The 26,877-nt window shown below is 41.4% G+C and overlaps 1 protein-coding gene and 1 long non-coding RNA gene across 6 annotated transcripts in view; one reads left to right on the plus strand and one right to left on the minus strand.

The window, feature by feature from the left end:
• HNF4A (hepatocyte nuclear factor 4 alpha) overlaps positions 1–26,877 on the minus strand; it is a 519,025-nt gene that overhangs the window by 16,024 nt on the left and 476,124 nt on the right. For 3 of the 5 annotated variants that reach the window (XM_078651943.1, XM_078651942.1, XM_078651944.1), the window contains 2 exons: positions 16,944–17,050; positions 13,864–14,019 (listed from right to left, as the gene is read on the minus strand). In XM_078651943.1, coding sequence (XP_078508069.1) covers positions 13,864–14,019; positions 16,944–17,050 — 263 coding nt within the window. Of the gene's footprint in view, positions 1–13,863; positions 14,020–16,943; positions 17,063–26,877 lie in introns of all 5 variants that reach the window. The other 2 variants (XM_078651940.1, XM_078651941.1) reach the window with 1 other exon arrangement.
• On the plus strand, positions 20,993–25,714 carry LOC144766701 (uncharacterized). Its single transcript, XR_013597886.1, has 3 exons — positions 20,993–23,093; positions 23,300–23,667; positions 24,045–25,714. It is a non-coding gene; the product is annotated as an uncharacterized LOC144766701 (long non-coding RNA).

Raw genomic sequence — 26,877 nt, forward strand, 5'->3', positions numbered from 1 at the left:
AACAGTAATGTTTTTCTCTGTGGTTATTGTATTGATCTGTTTTTCCCCTGCATTGCCTGAGAATTGTGTAAGCATGATCATTTAATGAGAAACTATGTTCATAGGCTTGTGTTATATTAGAAATGCCATAAACGTCTACCTCTACAGCCTAGAGTCATGTGAGTGTAGGCATTAGTGATGCGCTTGATCACAAGTGTTCGACAGCACTTGCCTCTAGGTCTTTTTTTCTAAGCATGTGTGATGTTGCCTGGTCTTTCTCTCACAGGGCGCTGTGGGTGTTCTCATACCATGCACATCTGTCTTTTGTAATGTCAGTTTCCTTCTGGCTAATCCCAATGCAGGGGGTGGTGATGTACCATCACCATGTTCTACAAGGTCATGTTCCACTGCACAACATCACCTGATATCTGTGGATGTATCTGATCATGAAGGGTTTCAGCATGCAGGGATAGCAGACTCAGCTTTGTGATGTTAAGCTACCTTCACTCATGCATAAGGGAATTTTTGTATGCGGTGGTTTGCCTGCCGAGTTCTGATGCTCAGGCTGAGGAAAGGGGTAATCAATTTGTGGATTTAGTGCATAACCACAGTCACCATTAAAAATGGGCTAGGGCATGTAGTTCATGGGTTTGTCAAATGATGGAGAATGTTTGTGGGATGTATGTTTCAGCCACAATAACCACTGTGTGGCCTTGCCTAGGAGTTCCTGGTTCCCCCATAGACTTGGAGTTTTATCTGTGTCTCTGCATTATGTGTGTGATGACCACGTCTATCATTAAGCAGCGGGGAATATATTAGACCTCAGAATATTGTCTAGCATTAATATTGTGCCCTAAATATTCTTTTCAAACCCATCACCCTGTTAGCGTTAATTTTAGAAAATCTACACCCAAAGGCACCATATTTTTTAAATGTATATTCAAAACAATATATTTAGGTTGATTTCTGCATACAATATTCTGGCATACAACCGTTATGAGCTGCTGCAGACATCCAATTTAATACATGTTGCTGCTTCTTCTGGGTTGTGATCTGGCTGTTTTCTTCTTATCTTGAGTATTGTCTGAGAGCTACATGTTATGACTAATACAAAGTGTGGATGCAGGAAGTACATCAGCTTTTAAGAAAATGCATACGAGGTGTGAGATAAGAGTTGTAATTCGCAAGAGAAAGCAAGCACTGCGAACAGTTAGTGATAGATTATTATAGATTATTCTTAAAGAGATTTAAAATCATTGGTTAACCTGATGGGAAGTAAGTAATGAATTGTAACAATGTTTGTAACATACGATGAATTAATTTAATGATATGAACAGGGTAATCAGAGTGTACTAACACTGCAAATTTGATGGATTGAGAATCGGAGGGCCACTGACATGGTCTAATGAAAAGTTGAGACTCCTGGATTAAGTATGAAGTATTGTGTGATGATATTTATTTGTTGGTTGATCACAGCACTTTAAAGGACAGAAACTCAATGCATGGTTAGAATTTGTGGTTCCTTAGATTTGAGTGGTATATGAATGTTACCTTTGTTCAACAGCAGGGTTATTAAATATTAAAATATTATTTAAAGAATGTCAGATGAAATAGTATGGCAGACATACATGATAGTTATGTTGGTTTAAAGCAAAAGAGCCTGTAGAGTTTGCTTGATGGATTTACCTTTCTTCACAGAGTTGTTTTTCTCTGAAGAAGCACAACCTATGTATGAAATGTATTAGGATTACATATCTGTAAATGTTTCAGCTGTGCTTCAGAAGAAGTAATTGAAAATAATTAGAAAAAGTTTGAGAAATGAATAAAACATTTTTTTTGTGAAGAACCGATTTACCTAAATTCGTTTTGAAAGAAGAAAATCGAATAGATGCCACATGTTTGTCTCATGAGTTTGTTTTGAATCTACAAGATATCTTTGTGACCATGAAAAGATTAAGTTATAGACAGACAGAAGCACTTGAGTCTGACTGCGAGGGAATGCACATGGTCAACATACAACAGGATTCTAAAATATTGAAAAACCCATACCTCTTCACTAAATTTCCTCATCACACTAGGAGTGTTCCTTGTAGACCATGTGAAATTTCTCTTAGGCCCCCATTTATTATTTTCTTTTCCCACAAGTCTCAGTAGAGATTGTATGATGAAGTATGGGAGCATGTATCCTAAGAGTGATCATCGTGGGCTGCTTGCCATCTGTAGTATAAATACTTGCCCAGAACCCATACAATCAGCCTTGATCCTTTGCAGAGATTGTAACTTAATAACTTTTTAAAAATCATTAATACTTTTCAAAAGATTTCCCTTCTCGTCAAAGTGTCCTAGGATGGAATTTTATCTTTAAATGCATTACTGGGTATGTCCCAATGTTCCTTCCTCGGACATAATGTGAGAGACCTTCTAAGATGAAGCATGTTAATAGGCATTATCTTTTCAGCTGGCATCTCTACATTGTGTAATTCTCACAACTGCTATTAGTGTGGGTGTGGGTAACTTGGTTATCTAGCCTTTTTTATGCGCTGATTGCTTAACTGCCTGTTCATGTTATCTTATTTTTCTTCTTTTGCATTGCCTTTGGCTTTTTGCCCAGTTTAATTTCCTTGCAGGGCTCTTTATGATGTATTATATCACTTGCCTTCTCACTGGCCAACTTGACCACTTCTTGACTTTATTTGGATGTTCTGGGTTGTTTATTGTGGATTATAAAATGTTTTAGCCATGTTAATTTTTAGATCTAGAGACAGCTTTTGCTATCCCTGCAAAGACTTTATATTATATACAATATATCTAATGAAAGATGGGTAACAGTTAATTATAGGGATGTTTTCAACCAGGGGTTCTGAGTGACATCATACAGACAACTGAGCTAAACTCGAGTTATCTATGATGTCAATCAGAACCTCGGTGTGAACACCATTCCTGTAATTTACCCAGCTATAATTTGATGTTATGTATGGCCCCCAAACTCATCTTCCCCTGCTTTCAACTGCTATACCAAGGAGTAATGTGGGACCCATACATAACACAGCCTCTCCTCTCTGGCCCATTTTTTTTTAAACTTACCTGCAATACATAACCAACACCCATCACCTTCCTTGCATTCCTTCCCCCTCCTGCAGCTGTGCCTTCTGCTTTTATTCAAAGCAGACAAGCAGTGATACTCTGTTAGCCTGGTTTGGAAGTCCTTTATGACATAGCAAAAATGGGTAATGAGTTTTCTTATAAACTGTGCTACGTCATAGCAGTGGGTTATGACATTTAAACATTAAAATGAACGATAGAGCATCTCTTTGAGAGCCATACATAACAATATAAAATAGAGAGGAAAATTGGGTAAACCCTGTTCAGCAATTTGACATTTTGGCTACGCCCAGAGGACAGCAAACATAAAGTGTGAAATTTTCAGCCCATGTCAGCCAGTTTTGGTGGAATTGTCCTTCACGTTTTAGATCAGTCCAGGGGCCAGCCATCCAGTAATCAGAGTGGCAGTCATGTTGATTGACAGCATTTTGTCTTTTTGCATCTACGTCTGCACAGAAACGATGTGAGAATCAACTGGTGTAGGCACCACCACTGGCCCCTGAGCATCGCCCTTCAAATAGCTTTAAGAGCGGTGTGATACAAGAGTGTTCCAGTGTGATGAGAAAAACATTTTTTTTTAAATGATAAGGACAGTTAACGATTTGCCAGCTGTTAGACCTGTCTGCTTCTGGGAAGACTCTAACCACCATGATTTATTTTTGTCCCCCTTAGCCTCCCAGACTTTCTATTTTTATTTTTACATATGTCCATCAGGAATTTTTTAATGCTGTCAGGAGGCTAGGTGCTCCTTGGCGATGACGCCATTTTTCCCTCATAACCTGTGAGGCCTAGTCAGCCCCCTTGAAAATCTAGGGATCTCAAGAAACCTAAGATGGTGTCCACCAACTGCCATAACGGACACCACTGGAGGACAGGTCCATAGGTTAACATTAGGGAACTTTCTAGAATACCCTAGAGAATTCTGCAGGTCTCAGGCCACCCTATATAAGGCCAGTGACCAGCAGCCATTTGGTGCTGACCCCAGAGTAGAGGAGTGAGGCAGTGGTGAGAGGAGGTGGACACACTGAGAGCAGCTAGTTGTCATTTGAGGCTGACAGTTACTTCAGAGGATTGTTCCCCCTTTAGCCCTTGACCGATCCCTCTCTCAAGACAACAGTTATTGACCAAGAAAACAAGCTTCGTGAGAAGAAAAACCCTTCTGGATCAGCATTCCTGTAGAAACTGACAGGATCTGCTTTCTGAAACTCAGTCTTATATGCCCTGCCCAGCGCTGCACCTACCAGGGTAGCGAGTCATTTGTGGTCCCCTTGGAGCGCCTTGAGGTGGTTGGGGAACTGTGGAGCCTGGAGCACCTGGAGGAGCGAGTGCCCGATCTGTGAGGTACTTCTTCTGGAGCCGGGGGAGGACAGCAGCAGCGTGTGAGGAGCGGCGCAGTGTGGTCCGTCTGCGGGACCCCGGGGGCACCAGGCGCGTCAGGAGAAGCGAGGAAACGCTTCCGCGCAAGCCAGTAGCGCGACCGCTTCTTTCAGCAGGAGGGGCCTAGGGTCGAGCAGGCCCAGGGGTGCAGTGTTCCCTGCGTGACGAGGTCCGGGGAGGAACACGCAGGCGCCGACGAGCAGCGCGACCTGAGAGGTGGAGCCATTGCGAGGAACGCGCATGCCCCAGAGATCAGCGCGTCCATCGGGTTGCCTGAGGTGGCGCCAGACGACTTTCCGGAGCGCCGCGTTGACAGCGGAACCCCCTACTTGTGAGCGCTTGCTGGAGGAACTAGCGCTTGGGCAACCGACCGCCCATCTAACCCCTGGTGATCCGCAGACGCAGGAAATCCCCGCGTTAAGCCTGAAACGAGGCCCCCTAGCCAGCGCTGACAGGAGAACGCGCGCTTGGGCTGAGGAGGCCGGCAAGGCTCTTCCCACGTCAGTGCAGGGAAGCAGCTGATCGGGGGAGCTTGAGAGGCGGGTACCAGCTGAAGGCCTATGGACTGTGGCATATCTGCCACCCAGACAGTAAGGAGAGTGGGAGTGTGAAGAGGGAAGTGTTGGGTAAAAAGGGATAAAAGGTTGACAGCTATTTTAAACAGGTCCATAAGCAGAGAAAAGGGCCTTGACCTTTCTACTTCCCTGGAGATTCATTCTGTGACAAAGGAGAGAAGGGGTTAGGCAACGTAACCCTAGATGTGTTAACATAACCAATGAATTGGTAGGCTGTAGTAAAGAGTTATTGATGTCATTGTGTATTAATGCAAAATACCCCTGTAGAGTGTGAAGTCTAGGAGCTTCAATTAATTATCCAAGAAGTTCTTTGAATGTACTGCTGAATTCTGATAAAAGTATATGATTTACTGCTTTTTCCACAGCTGGAGGAGTGAAAACTATTTTCTCTAGTAAAAGTGCAATGTTTATTCCTAAAAGCAATTGATGTGATAACCTGTATGCTTTCAAATCCAAAGAGCCATATTATTTTTTATAAAAGGTAACGGTATTTTTGCAAACAAAGGTGTTGTGTCTTTATTTTAGTGGTTCATCAATGTGTTACTGTGGGTAAGCTGTGTAAGTACTTAGCCAACGCCTGGAGTTAGCTGTAGACCACTACTGTGCCAAGCTACCATATGTAGGCTTGGGTAATCTAGGTCCAACATTTTTTTTTGTGTTCTCAGTAGAATTGTTAACTAGTTTACATGGTATACTCAAATTTAACAACTGTGTCTCCATGGCAGTAGGATTCTTTTATTCTCATATAACCTTTTAGACATTTTCTCTTAAACTTTCATTAGATGTTTTAGATGTAATGAAAGTGTTAATCTTCAAAAATTCAACAAAAGTGTTTTCTCATCACCCAATTTTTCTTACTAAAACTAGTCACAGAACAGATACATCATCACAAGGGCAGGGCTTGGCTTCAATATTATGTGCATAGCCCAGGGTGTAGAACGCAGTTCCATGCTATGTTAAACTGATTGCTGTTGTTGTTTTTAACCATGCTTATTGGTACTTTGTATATCTATTCATGCTGCTATGAACTGTACACTTTTATGTGTTTGCCTTATGTGATACTTTTATGGATGGTAGAATACCTCTGAATTGTCGTGAATAGTCACAGAAAAGTGTCACATCCTTTTCTAATATATATATTCATTATGTACAACCTTGAGAGCAATAATGGATTGAAAGTGAGTCAAGAACATTTTAATAAGTTTTCTCAATAATTTTATCCAGCTAAAGGAACCTGATTGCACATTCTATTTTTCCTTTTTTGCTGTTTGTGTGCCAATTGCTATTTTTATATTGTCTAATAGTTTGCTCAGCAAAATACTCATTGACGTGTTTCGACTTCAATTAGCTGAACACATCTTTCATGATGTCATCATCAGGACATTGAGTCACTCTTCTCTGCATGTTTTGGGAGACTTTATTTAATGAAGATTAGACATGGTTCAATAATATTCTTTTATCGACCATGAGTGTGCATTATTTGCTTGTTAGTTTATGTGTGCTGTTGTGAGGAAGATGTGTAGCAATGGAGTAGAAAGGTCAGGACTTTGGCAGGAATGAGTGCATGACAGAATGTGAAGACTTTATATATTCACAGTGGATACCCAATTTGGCTGAGTGCTGGTTGCTCTCTGCTTATGCTTGGACAGAGAACATCAGAAAGAATAGTGAAGCTCATGCCAGGCGGTAGTGGGCATTGGCGCTAAGCGACGTGGAGAAGTCTATCGTTTCTTCAGTCTCAGTATGAGTATCTACTCATACTGAGACTGAAGGACCGATAACCTGTCAAAGTTTATCCTTGTCTCAATGGAGAAACGTGTGTGCACTACTTGTTACCAAGGCTGCACAATCGTAAAAGATATTACTGAACATATCTGCAATACATGAATTGGTAAATATGTTCAAATCTGCCAATTTTATAGAATAATTATAAGAAATTATGTTTGCCATTCTCGAGGGTCAAGAATTTTTTTTTTTTTTACAAGGAAGTGTGCTCTGCATTGAAAATGTTTGAAGACCATTGCCAGGGGTCATACCCCTGGGGGATGAGAGGTAACTACAGGTAATTTTTTTGAATAAGTCTCAACATTTCTGATTTTCTCATATTATTATTTAAACTCTTTTAAGGAGAATGGCCTTCTTCAGTGCATAGTGGATGGTACTGCTCAAAGCAGCACCCCGCAGACCTTCAGCATAGTGATACAACGACTAATAACTGCAAACTTCCTTCCATCTAACGTCCACTTTTGCAGCAAAATAGTTCAGATGTTTTGGTTTTACCAGTGCTTGTTTTTCATGTCAGCACGCTAATCATTTCCGCCCATTGTTTCTTTTTAACTCCGGAGATCTTCTCGTGCTTTAGGTGTTTGTGTCCAGTGAGAACAATCTGCCTTTGCACAGTTTGTTTCCCGGTAGGTATTCCTTGGCACAAGTGGTTTCACTGCATTTCCTGTTTGTCGTCGTGCAGTGTTATCTGCTCGCGTGCCACCATCCTGCGTTGCACAATTTCGCAATGATTAATCAGTTTTCGGTTGCATTTTACCTGCTATCGATCTGCTAATTCCGATTCGAAGGTAAACTGTTGGCAGTTTCTTTCTGGCATTATCGAAGTGTTGATCACACCAATTAATTTCAAATTATGCCAACAGGGCCACTTAGCTTTTGAGAGCAGAGATAGGTTCTGGATTCTGAGCACGTGCAGTTTATGCAGTGGTGCAGACCTGCAATGTGTTTTTAGAAACTTGAACATACGTCTGTGCCGTAAAAAGAGCAAATACATTTGTTCCAACAAGACAAACAACACTTCCAGGGTTAATGATTGCAGACGTCATTTGAAAAGTAACCAACAATCCCTGAACACCTTAAGAATCATTGCTACCTCTGTTAAAAATCCCAAGTTTTTACAGAAACACGGGTTAATAGTTTGACAACAGCCATGTCACTTAGTAATCACCAGGGAAGCTCTTAGCTGTATAAACCCCTGACTAACCATTAGCACTGCTTTGTGTAAATGGCAAGTTTAAGAAAAACGCAAATTAAATATGCACGAACAAAAATTGTGGTGGTTGGACATTCTTGAGCTAAAGCTCCTTAACCATTGGTAATTAATGTGTGTTCTGAAACCAGTTTTTTGTAATTGAGCATTGACTTTCAAGAAAATGCCCCTCCGAAATCGTGAGAGAATATAGGAAGGTGGTGCAAGCTTTGTGTGAGTGCAAAACAAGGAGTTTAAAATACCTCATAATCATGGGGCACATTTTATTCAAGAATATCACACAGAAGACTGCTGTAAGTCGAATAATTTATTTTTTCAAAACAAAAAAATAATTTGGCATGGATTGTATTTTAACATAATTGAAACCAGAATATTATCTATCTGTAGTTATGCATTTGGGGGGAACAAGAAAATGCCAAATGGGTAAAAAAGAATTGCATGTGATCCCTTAAGAAACGAGGAGAAGACAGTTCAGAGATCAAAGTTTAAATTGCTACTTTGAAGATACAGAGGAACGTGAAGTACCTTATTCCAACACATACGTTTAGTGGTTGGTAGCTATCAATAATGGGGATGTTTTTCATGAGGAGTTGTGATTGAAGTTGTAGGCAACAAGAGCGAAACTTGATCTGTGGCCTATTTCTAGCTGTGAAACATGAACAAGTTGTAATTGGAATTAAAAATTATGGGTCCCAATCCCAGGCCTAACCCTTCCCTACTACTACCACTACTAACTACGTTTATATAGCACCAAATGCATTACAGTCTATTGAGTCCCCCACCCGACCGCTACCAGTCAAAATATGACCTGGTGTCCTCCACCTCCCTCAAAGCTACCGCAAGATGGCCAGGTAAGAAAAAGTCAATTAACTAATGAGAACCTAGAAGTGATAACATGGAAGCTGAGAAGTACGTTTGGACCAGTGCACCTGAAAAATGCCGCCTAAAAGAACTAAGGGGGTGATTACGATCACAGGCTGTCGGTGGCAGTCTCACCGCCATCGTAAGGCCATTTTCCACCCGCCATATAATGATGGCAGGCAGTACTGTGGCAGTCGGAGTTCACGCATCGGACGAGCTCCTTGAACCCACCGGTGCTACGGAAGCCTTCCTATCCCTAAAATGGTGGCGGTGCCTACCAGGCACAGCTGTGGGGATTAGGATAGTCCATCCCCACCAGCCTTTCCATTGCGGTTCACCTGCCACGCAAAAGCTGGCAGGGATGGGCTTAGGGGGCCCGTAGTGGGCCCCCCTTCACCTAGTGCCCTTTTCTTTGGTTGTGGGGGGCACCAATGGTGCCCCCAACAGATCTCTGTACCAAGTGACTGGCACCTTGGGGGATTTGTTACACGTCACTTTTTTCCATTGCGGTGGGTGCTGCAGCCAGCAGCACCCGCCGCAATGGAAAAGGTGGGCAATGCGACTGCTACGGTGGCGATCGCATTGTAATTTGGCCTGTGAGACCCCCCAACACTATGTTGGGCTGTCCCCATCCCCTTTAGGGTGGCGGGCGGACATGAGTCCACCCACAAGTAAAATACTTGCAGAAACACTGCAAGACAATGGAAAACCAATCTTGAAATTAGTTTTCACATTACTTGGTCCCAGAAAGCCAGAAGAATGAATAGATATGACACTCTTTCTGACTGATTCTTTTCAGCAAAATATAGATTTACAAGTAGACAGTATTGCCTGGAATTGGAGATGACATGTGTAAATAAGGATTTCCCTGAAGAATGTGTAACTCGCAAAAGCTTAGAAGAACCTTGCTTCATGTTTATTTCAGATACACATTTCATTTATATATGTATGTCTGTATTATTGTATGTTATTTGTAACGTGCAGCTCTATAGCTCCTCTCTGTCTCACATCTTATTCAATCTTTATCTGAACTATAGCATCCTTCCTACATGAATTTCAGGTCATTGTCCACATGTGTGCAGAGGACATGCAGAAAGTAACTAATATGAGACAAACTCTAATTGCTGGTAATTTGTGACTTTCAGGAGAATTGTAGCTGTCACAAAAGCTTGTCACTTTACTCTCCATACACGTAAACACATTTTCTAACCTTCCCTCAAAAACCACAGTGGCAAATGGGTTAGCGCAGACCAGACTAGACTAGTGTAATGGGTCTTAAACGTGGTAGCCTAAGAAAAATATTGCCACTTTTCAAAAGATTCAGAACACCATAGTCAAATTAGTTTTTAACATGCCCAAAATTGATTGCACTTTACAATTTTCAAAGAGTAACACTGCTTAACAGTCCATTATCATGTACAATTCAAATCAACAAGTATGGTCCATTAGATCAATAATAATATTTGGCCCTTGTTCACAAAATAATCTCCCTGTCACCATGAGTATTGCAGTCCCAGTCCCATGCCCGTTTTGCTGTCCTGAAATCACAGGTATAAGAAATTTGGCATAAGAGCCTTTTAGGTGTCTGACGCAGAGTTGAAATGCCAGTTCCCTCTCTGTATGCTCTGAGCCAACACCCCAAAAATCTGAAAATATGATAACACCTGGCTACATGCATTATAATCATCTGGTTGTAGATTTTCTGGGATCCTCCCTATTGTGTGATTCTTTCACGGTGTGGTTCAATGGATCCTAGCTAGTCCCCCACTCCACCTTGTGCAATTCAATGTCCATATAGAACCACAAGACGCATAGTGGTTGTTGTGCTCATGTTTGTTGTTCTTGTCAAATAACTGGAATTGTGTCTTGGTGGGACTGACCATCAGCACGATGCTAGACATCCAGGTCTAAATGCCCAGCCCTGAATTTCCAGCAACTACCTGAAAATAAACATTACATTTATTACGTAATAAATATTAGGAATAAATGTATTTTCGTTTGCAAAGACTGAAACAAATGTGGAACTATTTTAAAAAAAATATTCCTGTTGGTTTCAATTTCCCCTGTACCAGTCACACATACTCCACTGTCCTTAGATTAGTTATCCTAAAATAACTTTAATTGGACCAATATTATGGCCCAATATTATTTCCTGATATTTAATGCTCATAATTGATAGGAAAGCAATCTAATTTAGTATTTATGTTTCTTGAATCTTAAATCATAGAAACATTAATTATCACAATGAATTAACAAAGTCAAGACTTTGTTAAGACATTGTTAAGACATCCAGGAAATAACAGAATCACTAGTTTTTCGATTTTACAGTAATTTTTCACTTCCTGGACAAATTGACAGTGATGCTGGAAAAAGATACCAAAGTGGCAATTCCCCTAAAATGTTGAAAATTTGCTAAATAGGATTAAGAAAAGTCAGGCTAAAAGTGAAAACACATCAAGAAGAAAAAAGACAAAACAGAAAAGGAAACCAAGTGATATATAGTGCTTTTAAGTGTTGCTCCTTGATCAGAAAATACAAATGTCACAGTACACCATTGAAGAAGGTGTAATTAATGAGGCAAAAATGTTTTATAAGCTAGGACCATAACGAGTTCAAAAATCCTTTAGACAAGGTTAGAAAGTGACAAATCTAGGAATGATTAAAAACTTGCATCAGAGGATGTAAAGGACACAAAAGTTCTTAACACAAGTTTACAAATCGAGAAAGAAATGGTTATATAATAGAGCTATAATTCTCAGTCACTTAAGTATAATTAAGAAAAAGGAAGATTTACCCAGACCGAATTGAAAATTAAAACTTGGAATATGACTGGTTGATAGGCCACTCGTAAATGAAAGGCAACCTGGCTAAAATTATTGTATAGTGTCTTTATATTACAATCAAAACAATGTAGCAGATTTCAAAGTTAGGCACAGCTAGGACAAAAGTGTACACCTACTCACAGCTAGGAAGTTCAAGGAGAAGTACTTTTTAGAAGATTTTTTATTAAAACAATAAAGTGGAAAGCTGGCTCAAGCAAGAGTGGAACATAAGTCAAAATAAATAGCAGATGAAAAAGGCCTTAATAGCAAGAATATATAACCTACCATCATATCATTGGGTATTGCAAGAACGCCTTGAAAGGCTCCAAAATAATGAAAGGAGGTTTTAACATTAATCAAAAGTTAGAACTGATCATCATCACAATATACTTTATTCCAGAGTACTTGACCAAGGTTAATGAACAAATGAAGCTATGTATGACCTTGTTTGATTTGGTAGATGGTTTTGGTACAGAAATGTACTGCCATTCAAATTTGAATTAAAATAATGTCAGATTTGGCATTTATTAATATTTTGTTTCCCTGGGGAAAAGCTTTTTGAATATAACATAGAGAGTATTAAAATATTGAAGGCTTCATTTAGAGTTTGGGGGAACTGAAAATCCTGCACTTTCTAGTAGAAACTCTAAACATGCAGTTCAATCTACCACTGGATTGTTAAAGCTTTGTCCAGAAATTACAGGCCTTTCAGTTGCCTTCAAACTCAAGGTAAGACCCTCTGACATAACATATCCTCTTAGTCAAAAATGAATTGACTTCATGAAGTGGATAAAAGCAGCCCTTTCAAGATATTGGTGAGAAAACTATAAAATCTGTCTTAGCCTGTGGGTTTACTTCCTAGATGAGGACCAAAATGAGTAAATAGTGAGATAAAAATGATCAACTGACTCCATATTGTTAAAATATGGGTCAGCAATGGACAGTGGCCAAAAGCAAAGAGGAACTGGTTGTTGTTAAGGCACAAATAATAGGAAACTAACATGTTTTAATGTGAAGAATAATTGCGCATTGAAAAGAAACAGCAACAGGCTAACAAAACTGGAAAAATATAGCTCAGTGTAAATTGCAGGAAAAATATGATACACAACAACACTGCAGAATAGAATAATCAAGAGATGACGGAGGACATTATAAGGGTTAACAAAAGTTCTAACCATCTGCACAGGTCTGCTTATTATCCCACAAACCATTAAAAAATGCCATCCAAAGCCACAAATTCATCAGAGGTTGGTGTCATTTGATGGAATCTTGACATCTACAAAGAAGTAGAAGCATGTATGGAGTCTGTGAGGTACACACAGATAAGTGCCAGTCTTATGTAAAGTGCTCTGGGGGGCAATGGGCTCTGTCATCCGACTCTCTGCATCCCTGGGGCACTTTTGTATGACATAATGGACCACAGGCACAGGTGATGGCCTTTCTTTAAACAAGGATGCTACACACGTTGCCCCAATGCTACCATAAACGGGTAGTCCCACATTTGCATGTGGGCGTAGCCCCATGCAAAGGAGAGAAACAGTTTGCTTCTGCGCTTGCACCGTATTACATACACAGGAGCAAATGCAAAGAGGAAGTGAGGAGGTTCACTGACTGGGCTCTACAAAGCTTGCCCGCCCACAGCACGCCTTTCTGGAAGGGAAAAAGAGGGTCCTATGGACCCCCAACAAATTGCCTTGTAAGCGGATGCACCCACCTGCAGGGAGATATCTGTTCCCTTGAAAGTGCATTCTGGGTGTCGCCTGTACTGTGGAAGGCAGACTGGCTGCTTCAATATGACAGCCTGTCTGCCGCTAATGCATTGTCCACAGGTTACTGTGCCCATGGTGGCAGCGTATTGTCAGTAATAGGGACACTGCCTTGTTTGTGCCCGGTGGAAACAGGGACAGTGTGCTCTAACTGTCATACAGAATCAGGTGACATTATATCTTTTGGTAGAAATGCTTTTTGGAAAATACATTGTCGGTGAATAAAAGAAGGATCACAATCAGGAAAAGTTTGGTAGAAATATATTTTGAGTGAGCTAAATACCTGTATGCTTAGTAGAATTCTCTCTATAAAATGTGCAATTTTTATTTCCTTCAATTGTTTTCACGTGACAGATCAGTATTTATGCAAATGAGAAGTTACCAACCTGGTCGTCCAGGGGCAGTTCACAGAATGCTGGGATATATTTAGCCCACTCCACTAGGACCAGCAGCTGTTGTTTCATAGACTCACAGACATCTGTAATGTTTGCAATCTTTTTTGCTCTTATGTCTCCATTTATTACAGACATCGACGACGTTATCTGCAAAAGGGACAAATTAAACACAATCATGAACATGTTGAAAACAACAACTTTTAGAACAAGCATCCATTTCACCTGAGATTCAAAGATTTTCCTGAGGAAAGCATCTACCCCTAGGGAACATTGTATATGGTGTGTGCTAAAAATGGTTTCTATCCTAGGACAAGGGCACACATTACTGAATTACTACTGTGTAGTCACCATGCTTCTTGAGAATGTCTGGTAATTATGTGCGACCAGGCAGCTTACACCATAACATGTCTGATTCTGTTTCTTTTTGTTTTTAGTGATGTTTCATCAGCATGCCTGGATGATCCAATACCAATCAATAAAGAGTTCTGGCCCTTAATCAGTAAGGCTGGACCAAACTATAAGCGATACAACAAACGCATTGCCAGTACTGATAACTTATTTACCATCTCATTCAAAACCAGTCACCTGTGACACTCAAAATGATTGAAAAAGTTAATAAATATTTTTACTTTATTTTTAAATAAAGTTCATTATTTAACAAAAGGACTCTCTAGTTCATGTTATTTCTTTCATGAGCACAAATACTTTACATTCATGACAAAAACATAACAATATATATACTCATTTAAAGACTTTATATGAATGTTTTGTGCCTAAACAAGTTTTGTATCAGGTCTCTAGCAATGTATTACAAGCATCGAAATTTTTATTTTTCCATGACCTGAATACTAAAACTGTTTGGCCAAAATCCCCCCCTAGGTTTGTGTTATCTCTTAAACTGACAACTGTGGTGTTCTTTTTCAACCTTTCCCTTGGGTTGCTCACTCTTTCTTCTTTTCTTCTTTTTAACCTCTTCCATGCTCATGACGGTCCCGGCCGTCATGAGTCACGCTGGGCGTGTGCTGATGACGGCCGGGAGCCGTCATGACCACGCCCACGATTGGAATGTTCAGCACTGCGGCGGAATTCGCGCCACATCGATGAGGTTAATGCTGTGGAATTTGAGCTCACTCAAATTCATACAAAGTCTTTAATGAGTAAATGTATTGTTATGTTTTTGTCATGAATCTAAAGTATTTGTGCTATGGTTGTATTAGCTTTCATGGTTTGCTAAAAGAAGAACTTATAATCATGATCTTGTCATATGCAGTTAAAAATATTTTATTAGTTCACAGATTTTATTTAAAAAAGTACTAATACTACCCAATGTACTCATGGGTATGTTTCTATCTGTAAAAGCATTATATGTGACACTTCAATGACGTGGGTGTGATCAACATGTCTAATTCATTGTGAAATGATGTATCAATGCTCAAACATTGGGTGTGTGCTGTTCCGTGCAAATAAACAACTTAAACCCTGTGTATGTATGGAGGAACATGTAGGGTTGAATCTGCCTGGCTGCCATGTCTATTGGGTCCAGTCCCTTCTAGAGAACATAGCGAGGGAACCATGGGAGGGTTTTAGTTCACAAAAAGAATTAATGATTCAATGCTTCCCTAAAGATTGTGGTCTCTGTTTCTACTTTCTTTCTTAATTTATTATAAAAATCCATCAAGTACTAATAATGACAAACATTATACATATACATATTATACATTATTTTAAGAATTTATTTAATTAACATTATTTTTAAATTAAAAACGATTAATAAAATATGTTATAAAATAATTTCTATGTGTTATTTATATGTAATTTAATTTCTTAACATCAAATACAGATATATGTGTGTGTATATATATATTTTTTTTTTTTTAAAGTATAAAATGATAATTTATTTTAACATTATTTCCTATGAGGTTCTATTTTAAGTCTCTGCCTCCATTTCTTTCTATTGGAGAGTGTTGCAACAGAAGTAGTTGGTGTGTGGTGCTAACATTACTCCAAGTATGAGCTGGAGTATATTTACTACTGTTTTGGGTACTTTGTGGCTGTAGTAACTTGAGAAATCCAGTTTGTGAATAACAATGGGTATACCCTTTTCTGGGTGGGTGATTGTCCTTCCCTAAATCCCTTATTTTTCATCCCCAACTCCTTCTCATTTAGAATGAGATATTCCCCTTTTTCCAGCTACTCCCATGGTTTCTCTTACATTTACTAAGCAGTAAATGTATACGTGTGAGCATCTCCCTACAGAAAATAAAAGTGAGACAGAGGTGGAGATTGCCACCTATCTTTTGAATTACATTATGACATAGGTAGTACTACTCCAGTACTACTTTACATACTACAAAATGTAGTTTATGAATCAGGCCCTTAATAGTCTGTTACAATACTACCTAAGATCAGACAGAATCTGTGTGTTTAACAACTTTCATCAGTGCCATTATTTCTTGCTGAATCTCTCTCAGGGGAGCAGTACCATAGTCCAAATCAGCTAGAACTCCGGCCTGCAATATGGGACACAAATTATATTTAGATTAAATATTTTATGTTTCTTTGCAGATAGATTTGGGAATTTAAATTGGGACAATAGTGACTGCTGCAAGAACGGACATACAGTTCTGCAAGTGGATATTGTAGGCGGATAGACAGTGGTGAAACTCCATTGTTTGTGAATTAGGCCTCAAGAGGTGATGAGAGATCTTTTTCCATATTGAACCATGAGGTTTACTAGATGGTTAATAACCCATTTAAAGTCGGATCTTGAGGTACATTTAAAATTCTGTTTGAATAGTTTGTTATCATGGCTCAATAGAAAGGGAACGTGAGGATTTCATTCACATTCATTCATATGCCATCACTCAATGGCACTCTCATACATTTTGTGCCAGTTTAATGTGGACTGAAACTCATTTCTGGGTCAAAACATATCTTAGATAGTTAATGATTCAATGCAGCTTGTATCTTTCAAGCTTGTCATAAGTAGGACCAATAGCTAGTATTATGACCAGTCTGGAACATACATTAGCACGCTGTGTTAGTAATAGTATTAGTGCCATAAAATATACCTGCTGTGAAAGGACTTCTGCTTGGATTAGTGCATTGATTGAAGGCAGACTGCTATCTTCATAACTGGACCTTCTTGTGCTTATTCTGTCTCGCTCATTCTGTACGGCTGCAAGAAGTACTTTAGTTCAATAAAATGAATCCCATTAATTTATAAACATGAATTTTTCAGATACTTATCGCATGACATGCATATAATTCACCAACATATACAACAACATATTAACCCCACTTTTCAGTTTAGTCTTGTAGCTGCATTTTGAAGAATGGCAAAATTTCTTGATGTAGGATTCTGCCCCAAATTCAGAAATTGTTCTATGGGTAAGGTCATTAAACATTATGGCACCATGGATGAAGCTTGCCACAATGGGTACAGTAGTTCATGAAAAACTGAATGTTAGTTCTTTAAAGCAGCCACCTTTGGTAGGTGTCACTTATTTTGGCCTTGTCTAGTCAAAGAATTTATAAACTGGCCAGTCAGTACACTGAGTGGCCTCTTCCTGCTGATTCTCATAAAAAGCTTTCGGAGAAATTGAGCATTGTACACCCTCTGCTCTCTACAGCAGTGCAAATGTAGCATTGATGAGGAGCGGAACTGTCTATTCAAAGATCTTAGAAGACAACCTTGAGTCTGAATAACAGTTATACAGACTCATAAGACACCTCAGCCCTTTGTTTCCTCATACGGGAAACAGACTTCTATCCTCCTGTCCTTTGATATATCTGTTCCATCACCTCAGATGTTCATTTTGTGACCTCCCTCTCTTAATGTCCTGCAGAATTGGATTATTTTCTTTAAACCCCTCCTTCTATTTGATCTCCTCCCCTCACTTGATCACCTTCCTCTGCCTGATCTTACTCTTTTTAAAGCATCTGTTGTTAGTAGTGTCTTTTTCTGTTCTTTGTAAGTGGTGCTGGTTGTCTTACGGTTGTGTGATTGTAATGCCCAGGACTGGTCTATCCATTCTGCTACTCAAGCATTTCTTCAATGCACTGCATTATGGGTGGGGGTGGTAGATTTAAGAGCAGCGTGCGCTGACATGAACCAGACCCTCCCCCATTGACCCAATGCCAGTTGTGGCCTCCTGCTGTGTGGGGCTGGTTTGAACATTTTCACCAGGGCTGATTTTTGTCTTCAGTTTGGCCTTAGTACAGCGTGCTGATATCTTTGGTGCAATGTGAGGTAAATGTAAATCAGCACAAAGGTTGCTGTGCATCCTTTCCATCATCAGCATAGGAAGTAGGCTCTACAACCAACCAAAGCAGTAGATGGGAAAATTCTCTATGTGGTGTCTCTAGTTTAGGAAATGAAGTACCAAAAATAAGTGAATACATTTTGACCCCTGCTCCGTCCAGCTTATGTGCTTAAAATACACACTGACAAATCAGAGATTGCAAGTTTTAGTGCAGTCTGTACTGCAATTGTAAACTACCATTTCGATCTGGGAAAATAAGCCTTCTTTAAAGCTTAAACTTTCATTTTTAAACATATAAGTCACCCCTAAGGTAAGCCCTAAAGGCTGATAGGGCATGGTGCATGGTATTTATAAGGTAGGACTTGTGTCTCAAAGTTTTACCTGTCCTGGCAATGGAAAACTACTAAAGTGGTATTTCATTGCTGTCAGGCTAACTTTCCCATAGACTAACACTGCGTTACCTTAGTACCTTGGATAACTGCTACCGTCCGATTGGGACCATCTAGAGAAATGCTGATTGCACTCAAATGACTTGTAATTCAAAATCCTCATAATGGTAAAGTTGGACTTTACTTTACTATACTGAAAATTCTGCCTTAAGAAATGTGTCATTTTTCTGCCTAAACCAAATGTGTCTTTGTGCCAGTGTCCAGAGGCACGTGACTGTGAATGGCGCTCCTGTAGTGTTTTGTGTATTCTTTCCAGATTAGAGACAAGGACCAGATGTATGGCCCTTACAATTTGCAAGTCGCAAATTGCATAGTTTTGAGACTTGCAATTTGCGGCTCGCAAAATGTAATGTACAACAGTCACAGACACTGTTTGTGATTCCTAATAGGGTCCCAAATTGTCTGCCTCATTAATATTCATGAGGCAGGTCCAATTTGCGACCCCATTGGGAATGGCTAGCACTCCCAGGGACGGTGGCCTGCTGGGGTCAGCACACCACCATGTCTGTGACAACTTTTTTTAAATAAAGCAGTTTTTTTTAAACGCAGTCCGTTTTCCTTAAAGGAAAACGGAATGCATTAAAAAAATGAAGCGTTTCTGTTTCATTTTTTATGAACAGGCAGTGGTCCGTGGGACCACTGCCTGCTTTTAAAAAATATTCTCATCGCCAGTGACCAAGGGGAAGGGGTCCACCGGGGACACCTTCCTGTTTGCAAGTGGCTTACCACTTACTTGAAGTAGGAAGTAAACTGCGAGTGTTTTGCGACCGCAATTGCAACTGGATCTGCTTGGACATGTCTGAGCCCTGCTACTGATCCCCAAGATGTGCCCACACGTCCTGGACCCTTGGCCAGCATCAGAGTGTACTCCCACCGAGGAAAAGGTGAAGATACAGATGTTTGGAGCTCCGTGGGAACATGAAGTGACGTCTTCACAGCAAGAATCGACCTCCCATGATGATTGCCAATGCAAAGATCTATTTAAACCTCTCTTTGCGCTGACAGTGACCGTCTGCGATGACTGCCAGTGTGAGGCCTGCATATCAGTGATGTCATCAGTGATGTAATTAATGAGGTCATTTGAAATCTCATCAGTGATGTCATAAATTATGTTGTAGTACATGTCACAAGTGACGTAAAATGTGAGGTCATAAACAGTGCATGGCGGGGGCGCAAGTTAGAGTTACCTCTGTTACCCATAACTCATGAATTTCTGTGTTATCATTAGTTTATAATGTTAATGTTGTCACTGACATACTAACTTAATTATAACAATACTTTAAAGTTTGTTTTGTTCAGTGAATTTCTAAGTATTTTTTAAAACAAAAACAAATCTTTTGATCACACCTAACTATAATGTTACTTTGACCTTTTTTCCTGTGAAATTCTAGGGTTTTGCAATGTAAAGTAATATTTTGTTGCCATACATAAAGCCAACCAGTGCATCGCTGAATGGTCTGGCCTGTTGCCAGGCCATGCTGCAAACCACAGACAGGCAGCCAACCCCAACCTTCGGCCATGCACAACAGAGAGTTGGCAACAGTGCCTGGCCGCAGGCCAGGGTCTGTGGCCAACCCACCGAGAGGCAGCCGACCCCCTGCAGGCCACCAACCTGACACTGTGCACAGCCTTTCATTGCACATGGCATAGGGTTTAGATGTAGGGCCTGGTTTGCAGCCAGGACCTGCATCCAACTCCCCACCAGGCAGCCACCCGGAGGCAGCCACACAGAGCACACGGCCTTTTCTCATGCATGGCATGGAGTTAGCCACATGGCTGTGTTGCCGCCAGGTCCAGTTTCAACTCTCCGCAGGCAGCCAAACCCAAGGTGTGTACAGGCTTTGGCATCATGGCCACTCTCCTTGAGCTTCACTAAGCCCTGGGAACCCCTTCCCCTAGGACTTTCTTTTCAAAGGGGGAGGGGGCTGAACGGACTCACTTCCCGAGCCTTTAAAATACCCTGGGGACCCCATCCCCCAGGTCTTTAACTATTTTAAAAGGGAGGGGTGCCACATGCCCCCCTCCCTGAGGCTCATTATGCTCTCAGGACCTTATCTCCACGCCCTTGTTTTATTTAAATGTGAGGGGGCCCGCATGGCCCCCCTCCCCAAGGCTCATTAAGCACTGGGGTCCCCATCCCCTGACCTTCATTTTTTTTAAGTAGGTCATTGCCCCCTTCCTTGATCCTTATTAGTCCCTGGGGACCCCAAACCAGATTTAAAAATGCTCTCGACAGGTGGGATCAAACACAACTTTCCCTGCAGTGCACCCAGTGCAGGCAGGAAAACGTCTGTGTCTCGTGGGTGGCCTTCCTGGGATACATCAAGTGAGCCTGCTCCAGTGAATGTGGTTCCTGTGCCAAAGAAGGCTCAGGGAGGGGGCTGCGTGGCTCCCCTTCCCATAATGAATGAAGTCGGCCCAAGGGTATGGGGTTTCCGGGGCCCTTGGAAACTCTGGAAACGGGGCCGTGCACCCTGGGGTCCATAATGGCTCAAAAAGGAGGGCAGCACGCTCCTCCCCTTAAATAAACAATGCAGCCCCAGGGTTGGGCTCCAGCGGATTATAATTAACCATTCTGTTGGTTTCTTTTTGATCACATGGGAGTCCCACAGGATAGTGGCAAAAATTGCAGATTTTCTTTTTATTTTGCACTTCTTGGACCTTCTGGTCCCGATGGGGACTAGGGAGGCAGGGTATCCCTATTGGGCCCCTTTATATAATTCTTTTTTTAATTTCAGGGCAGGGGACTAAATCCCTGAGTGTTGTAATGACTACCAGCAACATGTTTCTCATGTTGATTGCAGCCAGTCAGAGCACTCACTTCCACAGGTGTCTGAGTCCCAGGGGACCAAATTAGCCCAAGGGAAATAAGGCTCACTGGGCGAATCAGAACGCTTTATTTTTCGACTGGCATTCCTGCTAGAGTCTCTCGAGCTTCTTCCAGATCCAACCACCTACGTATACAAATATTTGTTACCCATAAATTCTTAAAAAACACTAAATGGTGTTACAAAAAGCACACTCTGCGGACCAAGATCTAGCTTCCTGACAAATTTGGTGTAATTCCATTCAGCAGTTTTTGCTGTAGCACTTCTTAATACAAATATAGATACCAATTTAAATCAATTGAAAATTTAGCTACAGTCGCTATTACATAGTGCAAGTGATCATCAAACCATTCTTAAATCTGTACCATAGAAAAATTGGAACTAGTGGGGGTCACTTCAATGCCAGGTTGCCAGGGAACAGTCCTGAAGAGTTAAACAAGCTCTCTATTCTGTGGAAAAGTAAGATTAAATCAGCATGCTAGTTCCTTGAATGAGTAAGGTAGTTCTTGAACTCTTTCTCAAATTTACACACCCCAACAACATAAAGAAGACAAACAAACACAAAAAACACTCACTCCCAAGTGACCTCTTGTTTGTGGCTACATTTTGTCTGAAGCCGTCACACAACAAGCTCTGGGGCACGAGGGCATTGCATGGCCAGAACCTACACCTTGTAATCAAATCCCACACTACAAGCCTATGGCTGCCTCGGTAGGCACTTATTTTTACATGAGCCAAAGTGCATTATTGAAAATCTCAAACAATTTAGGGACAAAAACTTTGTTAAACGGAAAGCTAGCTTTCTTTCCTCAGGATGTAAACAACTTTTTTTGGTTTACAAAAAGCATATTAACTCCCCCCAAAAACATCAGTTGAGCATGCCCGGAACCTCGGCATCATTCTGGACAGCAAGCTCACCATAAAACACCAAATCAATGCAGTATCCTCAGCCTGCTTCTTCACTCTTCTCATGCTCTGGAAGATTTTCACATGCCTCCCAATCAGCTCCAGATGCACCGTCACTTGAGCACTTGTCACTAACTGCCAGGACTATGGCAATACATACTCCTCAGGAATTACTACACACCACTTGAAAAGACTGCAGACCATTAAGAACTCAGCGGCCAGACTCATCCTCAACCTCCTCAGATGGACCCACATCACCCCACACCTCGAGGAACTCCACTGGCTCCCCGTCCACAAGAGATGTCTATTCAAGATGCTGACCCATGCATAGAAAGCCCTACACCATCAAGGACCAGCAGCAGTCAAATGCCACTTGAGCTTCCACCTACCCTCCAGACACGTGCGCTCTGCCACCCTCTCCGTCGCTCACACAATCAGCAACTGCCAAAGCAACAAGGGAAGATGCTCCTTCTCCTACCTCTATGAGAAGTCCTAGAACAGCCTCCCCCTCTATCTCTGGACCTCATCCTCCCTTCTAGAATTCAGAAAGAGTCTAAAGGCCTGGTTGTTCTATTGATTCATCCTGAACAGTTTGGATCTCAGCACCTGGATACCCTTGCAGGTGACTAGCCTTGCTTTAGAAATACTGATTGATTGATTGATTACACAATGCAGAACCCCAAAACTACTCAAATACACCAGATGTGCCAACCAGTGCAACGCTATGCACCCCTGACAAGTAGCAGAAAAGTCATGTAGAGAATGATGGACAGGTGGGTGCATCTGAAAGCATGGTCGAGGAGGAGAAGTCAGAAATATAGAATGGAGGAGTAAGACAAAAAGAAGGCACCGCTGATTGATTGATTGATTACACAATGCAGAACCCCAAAACTACTCAAATACACCAGATGTGCCAACCAGTGCAACGCTATGCACCCCTGACAAGTAGCAGAAAAGTCATGTAGAGAATGATGGACAGGTGGGTGCATCTGAAAGCATGGTCGAGGAGGAGAAGTCAGAAATATAGAATGGAGGAGTAAGACAAAAAGAAGGCACCGCTTCTCAATATCAATTGTGCTGACATCTTGGTCATCTTGACATTTATGTTGGCCAGGTAGACTGTTCATTGCTTTCATTGAAAGTAGCATTTGACTATTGCTTGGATATGGAGACTTTGCCTGAGCACAATAAAGCTGAGGCTTTAGTAAAATGTTATTTACAATTGTTAGAGACAACAAAAACTATGGAACGGTGTCCTATATAAAGAACAGGTCATTATCATATTTGTGGCTTCTCCACATCCCACCTTTATTTCAAAGTTATGGCGACATGGACCATTCTCCACAAGTTATGGCCAATTGGACCATTCTCCACAAGCTATGACCACTTGTACCATTCTCCACAAGTTAAGGCCGCTTAGACATTCTCTACAAGTAATGGCCAATTGGACCATTCTCCATAAGCTGTGGCCGCTTGGACCATTCTCCACAAGTTATGGCCTATTGGACCATTCTACACAAGCTATGGCCACTTGATCCATTCTCCACAAGTTATGGCCGCTTAGACCATTCTCTACAAGTTATGGCCAATTGGACCATTCTCCACAAGCTGTGGCCGCTTGGACCATTCTCCACAAGTTATGGCCAATTGGACCATTCTACACAAGCTATGGCCACTTGGGCCATTCTCCACAAGTTATGGCCGCTTAGACCATTCTCTATAAGTTATGGCCAATTGGACCATTCTCCACAAGCTATGACCACTTGGACCATTCTCCACAAGTTAAGGCCGCTTAGACATTCTCTACAAGTAATGGCCAATTGGACCATTCTCCATAAGCTGTGGCCGCTTGGACCATTCTCCACAAGTTATGGCCTATTGGACCATTCTACACAAGCTATGGCCACTTGATCCATTCTCCACAAGTTATGGCCGCTTAGACCATTCTCTACAAGTTATGGCCAATTGCACCATTCTCCACAAGCTGTGGCCGCTTGGACCATTCTCCACAAGTTATGGCCAATTGGACCATTCTACACAAGCTATGGCCACTTGGGCCATTCTCCACAAGTTATGGCCGCTTAGACCATTCTCTATAAGTTATGGCCAATTGGACCATTCTCCACAAGCTATGACCACTTGGACCATTCTCCACAAGTTAAGGCCGCTTAGACCATTCTCTACAAGTTATGGCCAATTGGACCATTCTCCATAAGCTGTGGCCGCTTGGACCATTCTCCACAAGTTAGGGCCAATTGGACCATTCTACACAAGCTATGGCCACTTAGGCCATTCTCCACAAGCTATGGCCGCTTGGCCGTCCTCCACTTTTTCCTAAATATCAACACGTTGCTGTCCCTGGTGCATTCTAAAATGTCAACGGGACCATCGATAATCGTTGCTTGGGCTACGAACCAGGTTGAAGGTGTTTGCCAGAAGATTTGCAGATACTTGGGTGTATTAGCGCGTGCTTAGCTTCAAACCACGCCTTGCATGTAGTAAAGACTCAGTTTATACGTCTATTGATAAAATGTTCCTTCTGCTTGATTAGTGGAGTGACTGAGCTCTGGTGAAATTAAAAGCTTGCATTCAGCTGCTGTAAAAGGAGGCCCCAAGGTTATGCTGTTTGTTATCAGTGGGGTGGGGGCGGGACAGGGGGAGCCGAGTTTAGTCACGGAATGGTGTTTTTTTAAATGTTTGCTCAGTATTACCTGGTCATAGCCCTAACGTAGCTTCTATTGAATATTAACAGACATCAGGGCCTGTCTGACAGAGCACAGGCATGTCTAAAGAGGAGTCCTCGGGCCTGTCAGTCAAGCAGGGTCTCTTTACCGATACGTCTTGTTTCAGGTAATTAGTTGTGTTAAATGAAACATCATTTTAACAATGTGCTCTACAAGCATAATAACACTTTTATTCAACGAAAAAAATAGTCTATTAAGATAAAAATCAGTGTTAAATGACCAACGCGAAAAACTACCAACTTTCCCCCTTGAAAATCCGCAGTTTCCTTTTTTGAAATACATATGCTAATTCATAATCTAAGTTATTTATTGAGGTGTTGGCAGGTCAGGGTTCAATGGTAGTTCCATTTATTGCAAGGTGTACCGACCTATAAACCAGTAATACAACGCAAGTGCATGCCCCTGCACACCTGGGCCAGATTTAACACTTATTCACACAGCGCAGTGCAGCAGCCGCAAATCCTGCGCTGCGTTTAAAGAAGAGAGGAGGAGAGCGCCATATTTACGGAAATATGGCTCTCTCCTCTCCTTTGCCTGGTGCCAGCACTGAAATCTGCTGCCTTGCGCCATGGAGACACCTTTGCATGGGTGTCTCTGTGAGTGTAGAAAAGGTTTTGTACTGGAAGGATGGCCTTTCAGTACAAAATACCATGCTTAGACTAACTTTAACCCTTTTCCCTCTTTGTATGTGTGCTGTAAAGTGCAGCACACAAGCAAAGTTTGAAAAGGAAGAAGAAATTAAAGCATTTCTCTTTCCTTGCGCCTACTTCAAAAGGGCACAGTTTTCTGATGCTAATTCTTGTCTACTTTATTTAGTCAATAATGTTTAGCATCAGAAACCTTGGGTGGTTGCATGTGAACACCCAAGTATCACCCATGGTCCACCCCCTTGGCGCTAAGCAATGCAAAGCTGCTTTGTGTTACTTTCACGTTATTTCTAGTGCTAAACAAGTTTAGCGCTGGAAAGTACATTGGAAAATAAAAGATTTCAATCTGATTTGCATCACTTTTGTGACGCAAACACAGCTTAAAAACCTAGTAAATCTCCCCATGTATCTATTCGGGGGTGATCCGAGCAGCAGGTTGGAGCAGTAGGGCGACTCAGCCCCACCACAAGACAGAAAATAAAAGCACCGCAGGAAGAAGGATGCGCGGGCTGCTCTATATGCCTACACTGGCCAACGAGTTGCTGGCACTCGGTACGGCCACCAGTGAACAGGACCTACAGATCCAAGCACATGCAGATCACCTGGGCAAATGCACATTTTTTTCATTCAATGGAAAATTATTTTCGCCTCTGAAGAAACCCTTTTCCTCATATACTCACCATATCTGAGAGTGATAATTTCCCTTCCCACCCTAGGAAAGGATAAATGTCCACAGTTCATACAGTGGAAAGCAGATTGAGAGAAGTCGTGAATACTCATAAATGTACATGATTGTGAGTATTCACAAACTTCAACGCTAACCACATCTGCTCATTGTCATACACCTTGAGTAGGATTTACAGGTGTGGGTGCCCACGATTGTTGTGGAGATCTTTGCACATGTAAATGGGTTTACTTTCCAGGAATCTGTGAATTCCTGGCAGCCAGTTAGTTGTGAAGGTATGTTTATTACCACATTTACCTTTGTGAATAGGACCCATAGAGTTTGGGGAACTATCATCAATTTGTGCCAGTATTTTCTCTCCTCTAAGTCCTTTCCTGTTCCCTCCACGATGTATACTCAACACTTGGCACCCGCACATCTTTGTTAGCCACCTTGCTCTTAGGTGTAAACATTATAATAGCGTATCTTTCTTACAGAGTTA

The sequence above is a fragment of the Lissotriton helveticus genome, chromosome 7, assembly GCF_964261635.1.
Source record: "Lissotriton helveticus chromosome 7, aLisHel1.1, whole genome shotgun sequence".
NCBI lineage: Eukaryota > Metazoa > Chordata > Amphibia > Caudata > Salamandridae > Lissotriton > Lissotriton helveticus.